The sequence below is a fragment of the Cervus elaphus genome, chromosome 12 (genome assembly GCF_910594005.1).
Source record: "Cervus elaphus chromosome 12, mCerEla1.1, whole genome shotgun sequence".
NCBI classification, from domain to species: Eukaryota; Metazoa; Chordata; class Mammalia; order Artiodactyla; family Cervidae; genus Cervus; species Cervus elaphus.
The window spans coordinates 43,233,162-43,253,977 of NC_057826.1; the positions used below are offsets into that span (position 1 = coordinate 43,233,162).

At 43.1% G+C, this 20,816-nt stretch overlaps 2 protein-coding genes across 3 annotated transcripts in view; both read right to left on the reverse strand.

The window, feature by feature from the left end:
• Positions 1-68: 68 nt before the first annotated feature.
• On the reverse strand, positions 69-10,027 carry BCL2L10 (BCL2 like 10). Of its 2 annotated transcripts, none has more exons than XM_043920281.1 (3): positions 7,562-10,027; positions 5,654-5,772; positions 69-324 (listed from the first exon to the last, which is right to left on the reverse strand). In XM_043920281.1, exons 1-3 carry the CDS (start codon positions 7,991-7,993, stop codon positions 288-290), a joined length of 588 nt encoding a protein of 195 aa, XP_043776216.1. In that variant the 5' UTR covers positions 7,994-10,027; the 3' UTR covers positions 69-287. The 2 variants fall into 2 exon arrangements, with proteins under 2 accessions (XP_043776216.1, XP_043776217.1); XM_043920282.1 differs by lacking the exon at positions 69-324 and adding an exon at positions 2,179-2,256.
• A 4,436-nt stretch (positions 10,028-14,463) lies between these two features.
• GNB5 (G protein subunit beta 5) overlaps positions 14,464-20,816 on the reverse strand; it is a 33,033-nt gene continuing 26,680 nt past the window's right edge. Inside the window, exons 8-12 of the mRNA XM_043919658.1 lie at positions 20,679-20,727; positions 18,948-19,044; positions 17,905-18,071; positions 16,657-16,715; positions 14,464-16,104 (exon numbers count right to left, since the gene is read on the reverse strand). Of these exons, the coding sequence (XP_043775593.1) occupies positions 16,704-16,715; positions 17,905-18,071; positions 18,948-19,044; positions 20,679-20,727 (325 nt within the window). The 3' untranslated portion in view covers positions 14,464-16,104; positions 16,657-16,703. The remainder of the gene's footprint in view (positions 16,105-16,656; positions 16,716-17,904; positions 18,072-18,947; positions 19,045-20,678; positions 20,728-20,816) is intronic.

Genomic DNA, 20,816 nt, shown 5'->3' on the forward strand with positions numbered 1-20,816 from the left:
AGTTGAATCACTTTGCTGTATGTACACCTGAAACTAACACAACATTGTTTATCAAGTAAACTCCAGAAAGAAATAAAAAGTTTTAAAAAAAAGTTTAAGCCGAAAAGGAAAATTATCAAGCCCCAAGTAGCTTCAGGCACACTCAAATCATGAGATTTCAGTCATGTCATCAAAACTGTTTCTCCACACTCCATCCTGCCTCCAATTTCTGACCTCTGTTCGGTGACCTCTTCTCTGTGGGAAGGCAAAACATTCTCTCCAGATTCTATTCCCAATGGTGACATAAGTCAAAGAGCTGGAATACGTCCGGCAAGAACATAGGACCTGTGTGAAGAAAATTGTAAGAGACCTAAATAAATGGAACAGAATTTCATGTTCTTAGAAGGGAAAATGCAATATTGTAAACATATTACTTATTTCCAAATTGATTTATAATCTAATCCCATTCTATTCAAAATCCTAAAGCAATGTCTTAGTGGATTTTTTGTTAACTGGTTTTTAGAATTCATCTTAATTCACAAAAATAGCCAAGGACTTTTTTTTTTTAAAGAATGGTGGAGGAGATTAAACTATAAAGCCAGATGTTCAAATATGCCATAAACACATAGTAATTGAGACAGAGTGCTATTAGTAAAGAAAAAGATAAGTCTACAAACTAGATAATACATTCAAATTAGCTAGGAAAAAATGAACCATCTATAAACAAGGCTGAAATACTACCCCAACTCTTAGAAGGACTGTCCTACTTCATGCTGCTACCAAATGCAAGTTCATGTGCCCCACACACAGTGAAGCCAAACAAATTGAAATGACAAGTTTGGAACACAGAAAGATGTATTGCAGAGCTCTACAAGGAGACAGGTGGCTCCCACCCTCAAGCCTGGAACTTCTCAGAGTTTCAGCAAAGCACTTCTAAAGGCAAGGTGAGGGAGGGGCTAGGTTAGTTGTTGCAAACTTCTTGGTGTGGGAATCCTTTGTTCTTGCCCCTGCCCACATAGGTCAGGTCATGATGGTCCTGTAAACCCCCAACAGGACAGACACTATTCTCTGTCTTGCAACTTTGTATCTATACGTGAATAGACTCTTAAAAGTCAGAGCCCTGAGAACAGGCTATCCTGTATATTTCAGACAGTAAGCAACATCCTTTTACAAGAGGTGCAAAGGAGCATGACTAAGCATTGGCAACAAAACACAAATGTTAAAGTAAAAGGAACAGATCAAGCATAGAGTCAGATTTGTTCTTCCCTATTACAAAACTACATTAAAAAGGATTCCAGAATGGATCAATGACCAAGGACATAAAATACTTTCTTGGTAATCCTGGGACAAGAATGACCTTCCTAAAGAAGACAAATACCAGAAGATGTAAAGGCAAAAGCTTAGGATGATTTAACACTGGCAAGAGAGTGAACAGCTAAGCATTCCCTGACCTGGTCTAAGTTTGCATTGGTAGAACCTATTTTGAAAAGTAATTTGGCAGCAGCTAAATTTGAATACATATCAACTGTGACTCAGAATCTTTTTCTAGAATTCTTTTCTGTATACATAATAATGCAGGGCTATGCACATAGGCAAAATCCATGCAATATTGTTTCCAATAGCCCATAAGGGGAGAAACACCCTAAAACACAAGGCAATGGAAAGTTAAATCAGCTTATCCTGCCATATGGAACAAGTCAGAACAGAAAGCAGAACTGCATGTTCTGAAGAGAAAAGGCTAGTAAGATGAGGCAACAAAGCAGGTCCAATTGTTTATAAAATGCAAGTAAAGTAATGGCCAGGAAGGCCTGGTGGGACACTGCAGTTTTTTAATTTTATAACCAAATAGTTAATATTCTCATTGTGTCAAGACAATTTCAAGCTAATGCCAAATGGAAGACCAAGCTCAGGAATGTAAAGAGGAAACAATCTTACAAACAAGAAAGGACACCAAGGCAGTGGTGCACTCCAGCTAAACTATCAGTGGCCACGACGGTGCCAGCCAGCATCACCCAGATTACTGAGCATTTACCGCATCATGAATGTGCAGAATCCTCCAGACAGTTTCAGTTGCTAGTGTCAGTACTGACTGAAGCCAACAAACGCTGCACCATCAGTTCCTCCACAACCCTGGAAATACCACCCTTTCGGACATTAATGCCTATAGTTTTCTCCTTGGGCATACCTGTTTCTCGCTTTTTTTTTGTTCTGTTACTGTAGAAATGGGATTCAGCCCAGCAGTTTTAGCTAGCATAGGTGAAATGACTACCACCACATCTGTAAAGGCACAAACGCAGTAGGATCTCATACCACTCAATGTTCATGCATATCCAGTTAACCACAGGGCCCACTATTTCTGGAGCACGCCCTCCCACAAGAACAGCTTTCTGCTTCACTCAACAATGAATCAGACATAGGGCATCATGAATCAAGGGCTCAGCTTCTTCAAGCCTGATTTGTTAGATAGAACCAGGAAACACAACTGGAACCTTTTCCTGGGCTTATACAGACTGTAACCTTGAGCAGTTTGCCAGAATCATGTAAACTGATCCCCTCAGCTCACTCACCCAAACCCAGCATGTCAGCAGCAAGTTGGTCAGTCTGAGCGAGTGGCTTGGTTCTGGTCTCTTTCAATTATCCTTAACTACCGCAATATTCATTTTGAACAGGAAAGTTAACCCAAGATCACTAAGATCATGTCTTAAGAAGAGAATTCTATCTATTTTTAAAATTTGCTTCACTTAGAACATAGGCTGTCTTCCTTCAGGGCTTGGTCCATCTGGGCACAACAGAAACTGATTATTCTGATCTGCTTTTAAGCCCAGTCTTAGGCTTTTCAATTCTGGTTATGTCAGAATTGGCCACCTTTTGGTTGAGAACCAGCCCTTCCACCAACTCACAATCAACTGTCCCTGCAAGTTTCCCGCCCCCACCTGCCTCTTTTTTAAAATGACAGTTTATTTAAACTAAAAACAAACAACAGTTTACCTATTTCTCTCATCCTCCACCCTGTACTTCTGGCAAGCACTAACTTAGAATCTATCTATAAGCTTGGTTCTTTATTATTTTTTAGTTTCCATCTGTAAGAGAGATCACACAATATTTGTCTTTCTGTCTGATTTATTTCACTTAGCATTACACCCTCGAGGGCATTAGCAAGTTTCTTAGCTACTCTGACATCTCTAAGATCTTTGCCAGTAGCTGTGGTGGGTCAGTCACTCTCCTCCCTGCATTTACACTTGAATACTGAGAGACAAGGGCTGCGTTCAACAAAATGGTTGCACTGTTTAGCAACTTTTCTCTGTCACTTGGTTCCACAGGTCAAGGCACGTCAAGACTTCAATACCCTTTTCCTAAATTCCATATATATGTGTTAGTATGCTGTAATGTTCTTTATCTTTCTGGCTTACTTCACTCTGTATAAGGGGCTCCAGTTTCATCCATCTCATTAGGACTGATTCAAATGAATTCTTTTTAACGGCTGAGTAATATTCCATGGTGTATATGTACCACAGCTTCCTTATCCATTCATCTGCTGATGGGCATCTAGGTTGCTTCCATGTCCTGGCTATTATAAACAGTGCTGCGATGAACATCCTTCTAGATGACTCAGAAATAATAAATCCATTTCTGAAAAAAGTTGTTACAGCAATCGGAGAGAGAGTGTGGTGAGCCAGCAACAATGACCACTGATGTGGCACCACTTCCCTGGTTCTCTTGCGCCATGGCCCTGCCAGCATTCTGGCTGCTGGATGTAACACTCGTGTTCGTTTCAGAGTGCTAGCACCGTTTGTAATGGTCTCATTATCTCTCCCATCTTGAACCATTTTATCCATTCCTTTTGGTCCAAGTCTTGTTCTAGTAGCATCACCAACAGCTTCATCTATGGAGACATTGCTGAAGCAGATCTAGGCTAGCTTTTCAGCCACACAGGTGCTTTTCCCCTGGCTGCTGACAAGCTTGGCTGGGTCCGTGAGGGCTCCAAAAGAACACATGGACACAGTTTCCAGTGGGCAGCAGGATAACTATGTCCACTGAAAGGGATCAGAATGTTACCCCCAAATATGCCACTTTGGCATACTGATTAATTTGAGCTGAAGAAAACTGAGAAATAGCATACATAGGAAGGGCTCTCTCTTTTCCCTCTTCCTGCCTAAAAGGAGGGTATAAATTTCCTGTGAGAAAGGTGACTTTTTGTACCAGGAAGGGGAGAACACTTCTATTACTGGCAATGGGAGTTAATACCAAGATGAATCTGCATTAATTTTACTAAAATAATCCTCATCTTCCATTTGCTTCCCCCATTTACTTCCTAGTCACTGTCCCACAACAGATTGGGTTGGTCAAAAAGTGCATTTGGGTTTTTCCACAAGATGTTACGGAAAAATCCAAATGAACTTTCTGGCCAATGCAAAATGACCCCTGTAAGTCCAACCCCTTTCCTTTGTCTAGTCATGCTTGTGTGGCTCAGTTGTGTCCGACTCTTTTGAGACCCCACGGACTCGCTCCTCTATCCATGGAATTTTCCAGGTGAGAATACTGGAGCAGACTATCATTTCCTACTCCAGGGGATCGTCCCAAAACTGGGATTAAACTGTCACCTCCTGCATTGGCAGATAGATTCTCTACCACTGAGCCACCTGGGAATCCCTTGTTTAGTCATATCTCCACAATTTACCATTCTTTGCTAAAATGGTATACAAACCCCAAGTCTGTTTCTTTTTCACTTGTTTTCTATAAAGTCCCCTGTAAAAAACAGCAACAAATAAAACGTGTATGTTTTCCTCCTGTTTTCTATCTTTTGTCTTCTAAATTCACAGGCCTCAGGTATAGTATCTAAGAGGGTCAAGTTTTCTCTCTCCATCAACTTCAACGATGAGCTGACTTCAGAATGGAAGGTGAAAGATAAGGACTTGCTAAGTGCTTGTGTATTGATTAAATGTTTAAAATGTTTGTCTGTGATGTATTTTTTTTTTAATTTTATTTATTTATTTTTTTGTGATGTATTTAAAGAGACAATAAAAGGAAACTGTCAATCAAGTTACTCCCAAGAATAAAGGCTTATTGAATCCCAACCAACACCAACTACATTTTTTTAAAAGATGCATAAATTTATTATAACTTAAGATTTAAAAATTTATTGAAATTAGAAAAATAAAATTTAATAAATTTCAATACATTAACTCTAGAAACCAAGAAGAATTTAGAAAGGATTCCTTTAAAAAGATTTACTATTACATTCTTTGTCAGACTGTGACTCAGGGAACTTGTGGTATCATTTTACACCCCTGATATACTGCCTTGATAAATCAATCAGTAGTAGCACATGAAATCATGGATAGATGAGAGACGCATATCCACTCTTATCCAAATGTAGCAAATAGCCCCACATTTCATAGTTAATGATAAGCGGTTTCTTCTGTAATTCTTTGGAGCAATAAGCCTTTGGACCCCTGTGTCCCCCATTTTAAAAACAGCCATTTATGCCTTTGTCCCAATATATTGGGTTGTCAGGAGTTAAAACGCTGGCTGAAACACTGAAGGACTCCTTATATGAATGCAGATAAAAATGTCTCAGAAGGTGGTTTACTTTGATTTTGTCTTTCACATTTCAAATTTGCTTGGTTGGTCAGAGTTAGGCAGGCAGAAATGAGTTAAGAATTTTAGAACTCACGATAATTTCATCCAGAAGTAGATTATGATTATTACTGTCCAGTATGAGAGGAAAAACCAGACCAGCTGTCTTTCCCAAGATGGCTGCAATGAGTGGCTGAAGAAGAGACAAAATCCATCCTAAAATGGAAGAAGAGAATTAGTTTCATAATACTCAAAACCTGTACTCAATTAAATACACAGAGCTTCTGGATGAAGCAGTAAGACAACTCCTGGATTTAAAAAGTTTAAAAAAGGTTCTGATCAGTAGGTTACTTGTAATTAGGAATCTTTCAGTTAGGGTTTGTAAGAAGTTGTCTAACACAGGAGGAACATAGAGGACATGATTTTGTCACTTAGAGCAGGAATCCTCATCTTTTCACTCACTTCTTTCAAAACCCAAGAGGAAAAGTAGAATACTATATCTGTTTTTTCCTGATCACAAAACAGATGCCATTTGGGAAAATGACAAATTACTAACTTGAAAGGTAACTCCTGAGACAATAAAGCAAGTAGTTCCATTCAGAAAAACGGGCAGGAAGGGACCTGAAATCCAGACTGTGGCATTTAAACTGCAGCTGAGAGAGATGTGGGCACGTCTTTACCCAATTGGAGAGTTTCTGCTTTTTGAGATTAAAAGATTATTCCTTACTCAATGGTGATTAGCCAAAAGTTAAGGGAAAAAAAAACACCACCACCTCCCCATCAATTTCCTCTTTAGTGTGGAGGGCTCTTGGGGGCCAAATGCCTTGTTAAGACAAATGGCTCAGGTGAGTTTCTGACAATTCACAGGCCTGGAGAGTTGAAAACCTACGCCCCCATCCCTTCATATACCAAAAGGATGAAGTTAATGCTAACACCTTAAACTGTTTATATAAGGTCAAGGTTCTGACTCAAATACTACCCTTCCTCCACAAAAGGAACCCAATTCATCAATACAGGTCTGTCAGGAAATTGCAAACAGTGCAGTGTCTTCCCCAGATTATTTTTAGATTATGTTTCAATTGCTTTTTAGATTATGTTTTAATTGCTGGTTTTAATAATTTGGCTGCATTTCTTCTATAACTTGGGTCACTACAGTCATTGCTTCAACTCCAGTAAGGAAGAGAAGAAAGAAGCAGGGGTCTCGCTCAGAACCCAGCAGGGCATTCTACCCTCTTACTGAAGGCTGGCCAGACTCTCCTTGATCATCCGCTTGGTTTTGGAGCCGCAGTGCAACTCCTGCTCTAGCCTAGACCACAGAGATCAATGACTTGCAGCTGAGAGCCGGGGCGACAGGCCATCTCGCAATTGAAGGCTGAGTGCAGTAACTTAGAAGTTAAGGAACCTCAGGTCAGCACCACCACACGGTGCCCGTGCACACCCCACCCCCGACCACCTCTGCCTTAGTGCTTCCTGAGGGATGTGGGGATGGACCAGGGGCTGCTTTTTCTTTTTTTCTTTTTCTTTTTTGTTGTTGTTGTTGTTTTTTTTTTTTTTGCTTTTTCATTCTAATGAAAAAGGCTGGTGTGCTCTGACCTGCAGAGCTGTGGGGTCCATAAAGAGGTGCATCTAATAAGTTTCGTATAAAGAATCCATCCGGCCCAGGTCACCCCATTGCTGACTTCACCACTTCGGGAGTCTACTTAACTAAACAAAGCATCCCGACCTACCATGAGCACACCCTACAACCGGAGGGTGGTCAAGGGAAGGGCCAAAGTGTGCAAACCCAAGTCGGGTGCTGCTTTCTCAGAACGGTTTAGTATGCGAGCTGTCTAGCTAGGCCTGTTTCGGCCTGACTCTACCAGTACAGAAAGTCAGACTTCACCCCAAACTTCCCAGTCCTGCTGAAGCGAATGCTTTACAGGGCTGGCGCCTCGGAGTCCCTCCGCTAGCCGGCTGCGTGTGCGCGTCCCAGGCCGCCCACCAGCCCCGCGTCCTTCGCGCTCACCCAGCCGCCGTTGGCCATCATCCAGGCGCGGTGCCTTTCGCAGAACTGGGCACACAGAAGGGCCACCAGGAGCCGACGGTCCCTGCTAACGCCGTCGTCGTCTCTCTTCTGCCGTCGGGTCGTCTGCGGCGGCCTCTCCAGCAGCGACCCCGCGAAGGTCACGAGTGAGGCCACGCGGCCCCAGCTGGGGCCAGGGTCTTCGTCGAGTAGCCTCTGCGCCATCCTGGCCACCAGCTCGACGCGGTGCCTGCGGAAGCGGCGGTAAAGGAGCAAGACGTTTCGATTTGCTTCCTGGACACGGACGGCCACGTGGCGCAGCACGGCAGCCTCGGGCGTGGAGGGCGCAGGAGCCGGGGTGCCGGGCTCCCGGGCGCAGAACTCGAGGTAGTCCATCAGCAGCCGGGCGGTGCGCTCCCTAAACGGGTCCACCATGGCTCCGCCTCTACCGGGGGTCCGACCCGGGCCTGTTTTCTGGGCCTGCCGGCGCCCCGCCCCTCCTCGCGTTGGCTCGGCTCAGCCCGCCCCCACGCAGTTGCTTTCCCAGGTCTGGAGAGGAGCCTTTGATGGGAATCCCATCGACACTTGTTCCGGTCCCAACAGCCAAGGCCCCGTGGTGTGCATGGATTCACGTAGCAGTCAGGGCCAGAGTGAGACTCTTTGGGGGGTTATTGTTTTTAGCTTTCAGCTTGGGGACTAAGAACCCAGAGGGGACAGTCAAGGCAAATGCGCTAGGCTTGCCTCTCCTTTAGGAGAGGTTCCCTGCTGGCTCAGATGGTAAAGAATCTGCCTGCGATGTAGGAGACCAGGGTTTGATCCCTACGTGGGAAAGGTCCCCTGGAGAAGTGAATGGCTACCCACTCCAGTATTCTTGCCTGGAGAGTTCCATGGACGGAGGAGCCTGGGGGGCTACAGTTTATGAGTCGAACACCGGTGAGCCACCGACACTTTCTTTCATACTAGGAGAGGGTGACAAAGGCTACACACAGCCCTCCGCTGGTGACTCCCTTGAAAGTATTATCAGCATTTTCTCAGATTGGATGGAAGCATCCAGGTGTGTGTTGTAATCTGGCCATACGGGACAGGAAACAGGGTAATTCTCCTGCATGTTGCTACTAGAGTACCAATATTAGCTACTTTCGTGCATTCATTCATTCACTCATTTACTCCTAGCCTTTGGGGTGCTAGGTCTCCCCCTTAGCACTGGAGATACAATGGAGAACAAGGCATGTGGTCCCTGCTCTTAAGGACCCTACAGTCTAAGTGATGGGACAAAGAAATGGCCAATCACAGCACAGTTAACAGCTTTTGGCTGTTTCTTATAGCTACCATCCTTATATTACTTAGAATTCTCCACTTTTTACTAGCTAATCCCTCATTACTCCACTCCCCTATTATAATTAATATACTTCTTATACTAATCTTTCTCAGTTCATGTTATTCCATGGCTTCTTTCTCCTGAATGGACTCAGGCGGACACAGAATTGGTATCAGCTGTGAAATTTGTGAGGGTTCATTGGTCTGGAGCATTTTGAAATATCCCCACCAGGGTGAAAGATGAATAGCTGTATCTTGTATCACCTACAAAAAGAAAGAGGCACAAACTTGGTAGGTCACTTTGGAGGCAACATACACATCTGAGTATGCAACGTCAACCCATCCACAGGCTGGCGGACTTAGGAGTAAAACAAGACAAGGCTCTGCAGCTGTTTAGGCTGAAGTAGGAGCTGATTTCCCAGGTGGTGCAGTGGTAAAGGATCTGCCTACAGCGCAGGGGATGTGAGTTCAATCCCCGGGTTGGGAAGATACTCTGGAGAAGGAAATGGCAACCCAATGCAGTATTCTTGCTGGGGAAAGCCCACGGACAGAGGAGCCTGTGAGCTACAGTCCATGGGGGTGACTAATCAGCAACAACAGGCTGCTGTACCACTTGGGTCTTGTGATCCAAAAGATCCAATGATACTTGAAGTGTCAAATGGGGAAGCCAGATGGAATCTCTGACAAGCACCAACAGTACTGCAGTGCAGACCTCTAGGATTTTAAAGCAAATCTATGTCCTCTTTTGCCAGTAACTATTCTCCTTTTGAGAAGCAGGTTCTGGTTTGCTACTTAATCTTGGTAGAAGCTGAATGAGGTGATCAGGCAGTTTGAGATCTAATCATAATATGGATGCTGTTGGACCTATCTGGTTATAAAGTTAGGCATGCACAGTAGCAGTCTATCATCAAGTGGAAACGGTATATAAGAGACCAAACTCAGGTCCGTGACGTAGGATTGTATAGGTGGGTGGCTCAGACCACTGCAACACCAACTCCTGTTGCTTTGCCCCCTCATTCCATGCCTGTGGCCTCCAGGGAGTTGCTTATGACAAGTTGACTGAGGGAGAAGAAAAACCTGGATTGTAGATGTTGTATTGTTGCTTAGTTGCTCAGTCATGTCTGACCTCATGAACAGCAGCACACCAGGCTTCACTGTCCTTCATGATCTCCCAGAGTTTGCTCAAACTCATATCCACTGAGTCGATGATGCCATCCAACCATCTCATCCTCTCACCCCCTTGTCCTTCTGCCCTCAATCTTTCCCAGCATCAGGGTCTTTTCCAGTGAGTCAGCCCTTCGCATCAGGTGCCCACAATATTGGAGCTTCAGCTTCAGCATCAGTCCTTCCGATGAATATTCTGGGTTGATTTCCTTTGGGATTGACTGGTTTCATCTCCTTGCTGTTCAAGGGACTCTCAAGAGTCTTCTCCAGCACCACAGTTTGAAAGCATCAGTCTTCAGCACTCAGCCTTCTTCATGGTCCAACTCTCATATCTATACATGATTACTGGAAAAACCACAGCTTTGGTTATACAGACCTTTGTCGGCAAAGTGATGTCTCTGCTTTTTACTACACTGTCTAGGTTTGTCATGGCTTTTTTTTCCCCAAGGAGCAAGTGTCTTTTAATTTCATGGTTGAAGTCACTGCCCACAGTGATTTTGGAGCCCAATAAAATAAAGTCTGTCATTGTTTCCATTTTTCCCCCATCTATTTGCCATGAAGTGATGGGACCAGATGCCATGGTCTTAGTTTTTTGAATGTTGAGTTTCAAGCCAGCTTTTTCACTCTTCTCTCTCACCTTCATCAAGAGGCTCTTTAGTTCCTCTTTGCTTTCTACCGTTAGGGTGGTGTCATCTGCATATCTGAGGTTATTGATATATTGTAGATAGGTCTATATGATATGCTGGTACCACATGACAGTGGATAGCTAGAGCCTTATAGTTCTGCTTGGGGTCGGGGGGTACTGTGAAGACAGTGGTGAAGGAAAATCCTCCCACCAGTTAGAAATTCAAGCAGGATATATGACTGTACCCTAAGTCTGGGGTGAGAGATGGTTAGAGTAGAGATCTACACTGAATCTTGGGCAGCTTCTGATGGTTTGGCTGGATGGTCAGGACCTTGAAGATTGGTGACAAGGAAATCTTGGACCAAGATTATCTGTGGGTGAACCCCTCTGAACAGGTGCAGATTGAAGATACTTGTCTCCCATGTCAATGCCTCCAAAGGGTGGCCACTGTAGAGGATCTTACAATCAAGTAGACAAAATTCTGTGCTCTGTGGCTATCAGAGAGCTTCTTTACACAGCTGCCACGGTGCCTGCTCTATGAATGCCCATGAAGAGGCCATGCAGCAGAGACAGAGGATGTGGCCCTAACAAAACTCCCTCTGTGAAGGCTGAGCTGGCTAATGCTAGTGCTGAGGGCCTGTTCTGCAAGTGCCAGTGATTCTGATATGGTGAGAAATGAATTTTTCCAGAAGGGAATATAAACATTGTCAGAAAGAGCTGGTTGAAATATCTTGAGTTCCCTTATTATGTTAAATGTTTTGATATAGGTTCATGTTTTATTTTCAAGGGAGTCATGATTTTATATTTTATTAGCAAGCACACAGTTTTTTCTGATTTGGAGTAGCCTGGGTGTTAGTAGTAAATCCTCTGGCCCTGCCATTGGTTAGTATTAGCTAAATCAAACAAATGAATAAATTAACCTCCACACAGAATTTCTTATCCAGTTTGCAGTCAGACTTGGCTATAATCCCCTCCTCTGCCACTTAAAAGCTGTGCAACTGTGAAAAAAGTTTTTCAGTTCTCCCGGCTTCAATTTCCTAATCTAGGAAATGGAGGTGATAAACTGTCTGCATCATAGGTTGTTACAAGGGTTACATGAGTTGGTATATACAAAGGCTTTAGCATACTGCCTGGCACATAGTAAAAGCTCTTTACAGAGGAGCTTGTATTGTTAATATGAATTGATCAAGGTTACCAGGCTCACTTGCCCCACTTCTAACCAAAATGCAATTTGTGACATTTTTGGTGAGCCTTACCTATATGGTTTCTGGTTTTGTTTTTAAAATACTGAAAGTAGCTAGAGACCACCTACTATTTTTTCATATACCTTTAAACAGCTTTATTGTGATATAATTCACAATACCACAAAATTCACTTTTAAAGTATAGATTTCAGTGGGCTATAGTATATTCAAGGTAGTGCAACCATCACCACTGTGTAATTTCATATCTCGAAGGATATCCAATCTCGTAAGTAACCAGTGACCTACTTTCTGTTGCTATGGATCTGCCTATTCTGACATTTCATGTAAATGGAATCATTCACTATGTGGTCCTATATGCCTGGCTTCTTTCACCTGGTATGTTTTCAAAGCTCATCCATGTTGTAGCTTGAATCAGTACTTAATTCCTTTGTATTGATAAATAATATCCCATTGTTTAGATATACCACATTTTGGCCATCCATTCATCGGCAGTTGAACCTTTGAGTTGTTCCATTTTGAGCTGCTGTGAACATCTGTGTTCAAGTTACTGTGTGGACATGTTTTCATTTCCCTCAGGTAACACCTAGGAGGGGAGGCCACCTATTACTGGGGAACACAGACAGGTTGGAAACAGTGACTTTTGGTTCCTGGTTTACATGAGTAACCAGGCAAATGTTAAGCATTCCCCGGTGGTGTGTTGGTTAGATAACCTGGGGTTCAAAGGTAGGCAATTTTTGTTGTCACAGTCTTTGCATAAATGTTCATACCATATTTGCATTGAGTTTTTCTTATGTATGTGGTTAAATCAACCAGCACATTGTTTCTGACCCCATCTCCTCCCTAGAGGGTCTGCATCCTTTTCACAACTACAGAAACATATTCACTTCTTTCACCAGAATTAGCGGGAGTCGGTCCACCGTGGAGACTGACCAGTCCTGAAGGCCAGCCTAGCTAGCACCAAGCCCTGGTTAGAGAATGAGGGGTTGGCAGATACTCTGAAGAGTGACCTGATTCTCCCCTGTCACTGGTGAGACAGCGAGTGGTTTAGCTTCGTGTGCTCCCAAAGGATCTACAGACAAGAAGATTCACTGAGACCTTTCCCCAGCTTGCCCCCTCATCAGAATTCCCAGCCCACTTCAGTCCTGCCTGATCCTGATCTCCAGGGGATGGGCCTTAGGGTCTGCGTGTTTAACCTGCTGTCGAGCCAGTGGGCACATCTGGGGAATGCAGATCTACAAATGTCTGCTCAGTCAGCAATCCTAGGCTTGGAGGGAAGCTCCAATCCCAGTGCCAGTTAATCTTTGAACTCAGCAGCTGAGCTTACCCCAGAATCCCAAGGGTCTTCCTTTGAAAAGACTGTCAGGGATTCACAGCCCCCGCTGGTCTCTTGCCTTGCCCACTGCCTCTCTGTGCCCAGATATGCTGCTTTCAAAGTCAGTATGACCCTGGGAGTCCTTCTGGGGGACCCTCCAAAGTCAAAACTAGTTTCACAATAACACTGACTCCTTTTTTCTATGTGTGGCTTTTAAAACTCTCATTTTCTCAGGAGTTTTCAAGAGGCTACTGATGGGTAGTAGAATATGTGCTTCTGGAATCCTGTGTTTTATCATTTTTCTCAGTTTTCATTTCTAATATGATAAATATTGATATAAGCAACATAAACAAAAACTCTTTGTGGTCCTCAATAATTTTTAAGAGTATAGAGGGATCTTTAGATGAAAACATTGAGAACCACTAGCCTAGACGAATCTTTAATAATTACTATTTTGATACATGAGTAGGGGCTGTAGGGGTGAGAGGAAAGAATGAAAAAGGAGGAGAGTAGGGAGGAGGGGGAGAGGGAGGAGGAGGAGAGAGACAGGAAGGAGGTGAAATAAGGAGAGAGAGGAGGGAGGAGATGGGGGGACAAGGGGAAGAATGAGGGAGACGGGACAGAAGGAGTTGGAAGGGAGAGGAGGAGAACAGGAAAGGGAAGAGGGGAAGGAACTTTAGAGCTCTCCCATTTGCTAGATGAGAAAACTGAGGCTGAGAGGCATTTAGATATTATATATCCTGTAAAGGTGGAAAAGCTCGGTCTAAACCTTTGTCCCCATGCTGTCCCCCTCTTAAGATCAATCAAGTGTTAGAAGGTTCACCTTCTAGCCAGATGGCCAAGCAACTAGGAGAGGCCAGGTTGCAAGGGCCCTCACAACTTTTGCTATTTTAAAGTCACTTACAATCCAGGGAAGGGTGTGGAGGAGGCCCAGGATGGGAAGAGGGAAGTGAATAATGGGTGCCTGCTCTGGCCCGGGGCTCACTCCAGAGCCCTGAACCCAGACCCACTTCTGGGAGGCCAGCTGCCCACTCCCTCAAAGCAGCTGCCTTGGTTTTAGTTCACAGGTATTTCCCACACCACCTGTCATCACACACCTCCTTGTAAAACCCCTTCTCTGCCTAACCTTTCTCTTCTCTGGCTGGAAAGGGGGTGTCCAAGGCTGTGCACAACTGTGGGCACATCTCTTTGGCCCCTTCACCACAATGGTTTAGTACCTTTGCCTCCTAGTCCTCTAAAAAAAAAAAAAAGAAAGCCTGATTAACAAACTCCACTCAGTATTATTTTCAATATGCAAAATACAATTTATTACCTAAAGTTTATCCCTGAATCTCCATGTAATCTGGTATATTCCCAACCAAGTATTTCATCAATAATAATACTAAACAACACCCAAGTGAGATTAAATACTTATAGGGGAGGTGGCTTAATGCCCATGGGAGTGAGTGTTGGAGGGAATACTTTCTTAGGGCCCTGAAAATCACTTTTCTGATTGTAAAGTTAGGGACTACTTTGCACGTATACTGACAATACCTCCCACCTCTCCAAATATATAACCTTGAATTTGCTTGAGCCTGAGTGACTTCTCCTTTGCCCTGTCTTCCTTCACTTCTGGGAGGCCCAGGTCAGATTGCAGACACATGGAAGGGTCTGTGGGAGACAGGGAAGGAAGTATCATAACTAGGAGCCCAGGAACAAACTTGGGAGAACCTTCTGGGAGCAGAGCTTGGGGATTTCACAGGACACGTTGTGGGGCCAGCACTTCAGCAGTTGGCAGGAACCGGGTGGACCTGCTGCCCACTCCCCTGAGCCCTTGTGCAGAATGGAGAAGGTGCTGAAGGCTGTCCCTTTGGGCTCTGCTCCCGCCCGTCTTCTCTCTTGTTCTCAGGGTGGGTAGAGCAGCAGAGATGGAGGGGGTGCAGATTGGGGGAGGTGAGTAGGGGCTTTTCACATTGTCTCTCTCTACTCCAGGACCTACTGTGTAGTAAAACCCTTAGTAAATGTTTTCTTGGCAAATGATTGAATATAACCATTATGTTTTTTTAAAAGAGTTTATGGAAAAGCTGGCCTGGGGAATTTCTGACTCATTTTGATATCTGAATGAGTAGTTTTGTGGGTGGGCCTGGTGCACCCCCTGAGGTTTACAGGGGCACTAGGCCTAGGCCTATCAGATGGCTCCAGGTCTGGAAGGGCCTCTGCAAGCAGCAGAGCCTGGGGCTGGGCCTGCAAAGCTGGAACTACCATCAGGAGAAGGGCCATGAGAGGGAACGGAGGATCCGGGGAACTCAGCACGCACAGCCCTCGGATACCACAAGGACATGGCCTGGCAGACCCAACCACCCAGAGGGCAAGCCTCACCCAGGAATGGTTTTTGGTTTGAGGTGACCTTTTATTTCCCTAAGTTTGCATGCTGTCTTCATGAATGAGGAGTTTTCTAAAACAAAGGATAAGCTTCTACACTTGAAAATAAGGGATCCTATAACTAAAGCACTTGGTATCGTCCAGAAGGATCTGCTGAATTTTAAATAAAGGCAGGATATTATGTTTTTTCCTCCATATAAGTGAAGCAAAGACATCATCATTCAAGAGCTATCAATCTGTGTATGTAATTACACTTGCAATGCAATAAATACGAGTATAATTGATATGGACAAGATTCACTTTAGCCTGAGTAGATGCTACTAATCCTAATACATCTAATACCACAAACAGGTTTTCAAATAAGTTTACTATCCTCTGTTCCCACACAGAAAGGTTTTGGTTCCTCTGAGAAGCGTTTGTGTCCCAAACAGCACTCAGCTTTTCCCTCTAATGATAGAAAATGTCCCGCCCTCCTGATACAAACCACCGTCACAAGATGCACAGATCAAACCTGTCTATTTTACCCATATCTCTGCTTCCTTTGTAACATGGAAATGTTTTACCTGGAAAAAAAAGACAAGAGGAGGCAAGGCTGAAAAGGATACTTTCACAATAAAACCACATGTAAAAGAATTGATTTTGTCTCATTACATCTGGATTGCAATTTTCTTCTAAGACCAAGTAACATGGTCCTCACATTGTCCATTAAAATCAGCAGTTCCTGGGGAAGGTTTCAAATGTCAGAATGTACACTGAGAAAAATCAGCTCTTAAAGTGCTCCTAAAAATAACTTGATTCTAGGAAACAAAACGGAATATAGTAAATGGTCAGTTCTACTGGGAATAGCAGAATTCTACCAGGACTAGAGAATGAGTTGAGACTAGTATAATTTATAATAATCTTAAAAACAGATATATTTTCAAAAATGTTCAAAATGAAAAACACTGTACTGGAAGGTGTTCTCATAGTGATGGAGGTTCATACTGGGATCTTTCCAGGGTGATGGTTTTAATAGTAATGTTGGAGACATTTGGTGAACTTTCAGTCACGGAGTTGCTCACTTGAAGCCAAGTTGCAAGAAACTCTCAGACCCTCTAGAAGTAAGATATATTTACATGTGATGCTTTCAGATTCTATTCTCAGGTGCCTATGTGCACTGTGATTAAGCCCAGACCTGCAAAGACACAAACAGATAATCTTCAGTCTGTTTTTCAGTTGACATTTGTAAAATGAGTTTAAAGAGAGAAAATCAAAGTCTATAATACACAAACATACACACTGCATCCAAAATAGAGCACTCACAGGTCTTAGAAGGATAATACTTCATTCCTAGCAACTCAAAGGTGCTTTTTTGCCCCTCGCTTTCCCACTCCCTTAGTTAACTGTCTGAAGGGCATCTGTGGCCCCCTTGCTAAGGAATGGTTATTTTTAGACTGACAACCGGAATCCTCTGTATGCATCCAGCTCTCTGGGTATACTGACATGGCTTTATTAATTTAGCAAACTCTTGCCCAGGATGATGAAATCACAAATAACTTCACTGTTTATTTCTCGAATTTTGAAAAAATCCATTTATCCTAAGACTGGACTATTCAATTACTCATTTTAGAAATGACACACACTTCTTAGGATAATATGCAGCATCAAATGGCCAGCTACTTTTCTAGACAGTCTTTGAAATTCTCTCCCTCCTCTGACCCTGTGTCCAGCAAACAATCTTAAGCTATGCCCCAAATTTGTTCAATCCTACTTAAGTCCCTCCATCAAAAGATTTACCTTCAATCAGACCCCTAAAACCTTTGGCAGATAAATATCTGCCTTTGCTCTCTCCTTCTGAAATGCTAATAAGACTGTCAAGTTTGTGATCTTCCACAGTGAAGTAAATGTTGCTTGCTGAACAGTTTTTTGGTGGAATTTCTAGGGAGCCAACACCTGATACAGTCATGGAGCTCTTTGAGAATCTAATAAAGCCATAAGGACACTATTCCTGGAAAAATGCACACATATACACAATTTAGCATATAACTGCATGGACTTCATAGGTCTCCTGAAGCCTCTGTGTGGACCTCACAGGGGTCTGTGACTGGGATAAGGACCCTGGTGCTCCTGGGAGGTGAGATTGGCAATTGGATTTGTCACAGGCTGGAATCAGACTTTTAGGGTATCTGTGCTGGAATACCTGCACTGATGGGAAACTCACTACCTCCCAAGGCAAATCATTCCTCTGTGGCTATAGACTTGAACTTAGAGCTCTCTTTTGGCTGCCCAGGCCCATCCTGGCTTACTCTGACCTTTCCGCTTTCAAGAAGACCAATCACTCCTGCTCTCACACACGCGGTAAAGTAGAAAAGCTTCTCTCTTACTCTGAGGGTATGATCCCATGATCCTGAGCAAAAGGCAGTCCCATCAGGGGAAACTCGCAGAGTACTAACACGGTTTTCATGACCAAACAAGATGGAGACTCGAGACCCCTTGAGGACATCCCAGACGTTGATGGTATAATCATTGTATCCAGCAAACAGCAGGCGACCTTAAAGCGAGAGGTAAGATGGTTACTCAACCAGTTCCTTCCTTTTGTTTTTCTTTTCATGACTCTCTTTCTTGTGCTCATTCATTCAATAAACAGTGCTTTAGTGCCCACTATGTGCCAGGCATTGTGGTTTGCGCTGGGGATTCAAAGAGGAGAAAGCACAGTTGCTGGTCCCTGTGGAGGGTGATGGTGGGCAGGCTGACTCATGTATCATGGCAGCGCTGTGTGGAAGGGTCTGTAATGGAAGTGCTCAGCTATGTGTAAAGTGCTACGTGATCATAGAGGAAAGGGGATCAAAGAGGATACTATGGGAGAAGCACTATTTGAGTTGGCCTTTGAGGGTTGAATAGGAGTTTGCCATGCAGAGAAGGGAGGGAAAATGATGTTCCAGGCAGCAGCAGCAGCACAAAGGCACAGCTGCATGACTGGAAGGTGTCTGGGAGAACTGAATGGTCCACTGACACAATATACCAGTGCTGCCCTGACTTTCCCTGGGAGCCTCTCCAGCTGTGAAAGAGGTGACATGAGCTTTGGGGCATTAAGAGGGAGACTCTCACTTCACTCTCTCCACCTCTGAAAAAAGTCCCTTTTCAAGTATGAAGGGGAAAATGGAAGGCTAGAGAGGAAATGCCTAAAGGCACAGAAGATGGAGTTCTGATATATCATTGTTCTGAAGAAGAGTGTGAGATGGGCCCAGCCTTCATTTATGGGCTGGGGAAGCTGCTTCAGACTGGGCAAAATGTGCTGTCAAAAATGCACTGGAGGAAAACCCATGCAGGTGTAGACTCTTAGCACATGGGGCCATAAGAAGTTCAGCTGAGGGGAAGCTTGATGGATTCTCTGAGTTCCTGTTTCACAGTCCCAGGAAAATCTTACCACTGAGGGAGAAGTCCACACTGGAAGCTCCAAAGATGATACTCTCTTTGGAATAGATGGCAACTTCCCTGTCTGCCCGGAGGTCATAGAGGCGACACTGGGGTGACAAAGAAGACAAAGAGGCACTTGTTTCTGGGGCCTGTTTGGTGCATCAATGATCACAGAGCTACAGGCAGGTGCCGGTAGCTTGTGTGGTTTGAGGGTCAAGGCGAAAACCTTTCGTTTTCTCTCAGTATTTTCTTCCTCAATCCCAATTCTTATTATATCTCCATGGAGTACTGGAGATTCGAAGAAACAGCAAATGCAGATTTCTTTAGTACAAAAAACAAAATGTAAGCCTTCTTTTTTTTCTGATAAGGAATATGTGTTCACTGTAGAAAATTCAGAAAATCTCAGAAATGCATAAAGAAGGAAATCCTACAGATATTTACTAACACCTGGCTACTTCCTTCAGTCTTAATTTACTTTAAAAGAAATTACTTATTTGGCTACAACAGGTCTTAGTTGTGGCACGCACAGGGTCTTCAATCTTTATTGTGGCATGTAGCATCTTTACTTGCAACATGTGAAATCTCGTTCCCTTATCAGGGATCAAATCCACGACCCCTGCATTGGGAGCTTGGAGTCTTAGCTACTGGACCATCAGGGAAGTCCCAGTCTTAATCTGTTTTATGTGTGGATTTAAATGGGGTGGATGTTTCATTATTGCTTCAATTAGCATGATGTTATGAACATTTTAAAATATCATTAATAATCTTCAAAAAATAGGATTAACGTGGTTGTTATATTCCTCATGTGGATATATCAGAATCTACTTAGCCATACTCTGCTAAGTGTCTTGATTGTGTCTAATTTTTCTCTTTTATAAATAAAATTATGAGGAAGCCATGATCATTCTGCTATCAAAATCTTTATATGCATCTTTAATATTTTCTTAGAATAGCTGAGGATGAAATCCTTAGAATTGTTTCCAAGAAATTCCAAAGGGTAAGGAAAGCTTTTAAAATTCCCCAAATGTATGCCCTTGTATTTTGTTAAATATTCTTTGGCATACAGAAGTTTTAAATTTTCATTATTATCAAACTCTCAATCTATTCCTTGTAATTTGTTTCACAATAGCCAACTAAGGTGAAATTCATTATTTAATAAGATATTTGCTATTTTGAGAGCATAATAAGGTTGTGCCTACTGAAAAACAGGTCAACATTATTTTGCAACTAGTATCAAAAGCCTTAAAATTAGGCCAGTTTTTGACTCATTAAGTTTACGTATAAGAATTCATCCTAAGGAAAAAATAAGAGAGGTACCAAAAATACTTGCTTATAGCAGTTTTTAACAGGGAAAAAAAAAATCCTTAAAAAAACCTAAATGTCCCCAGATTGAAGATTGGCTAGTAAATGATGACATATCCATAATATGGAAAACTATTCAATCGTTAAGAAAATATAATGTAGGAAAGTATTTATTGGCATGAGAAAATGTTCACAATCTATTGCTAAGTGCAAAAAGCAAATTATAAAACAGCATTTGTTTAAAAAGTAAAAAGGAATTTACTCAACTGTGATTTTTCTTGTGTAGAATGATTAACAAAATTTAGTTTTTTCCCCCTAAGTTTTCTTTATAGAAGTCATATCAGTTCTGTAATCAGGAAAACAATTATTTTTGAAAAATAAAATTAGGTCAGCATATCTCTCCTTCAAATAGGAAAAGCTCTTGAGGACTTAAACATACCGTAGCATCATCTGATCCTGAAGCAAAGGCATCTCCACTTGGGTAGTACCTGCAGAGAGGAAGTGTGGGGAGAAGGCACTTAGAGCAGTGATTCCCAATCCTGGGTGACCATCAGAAGCCTCTGGGAAGGCCGTCCCA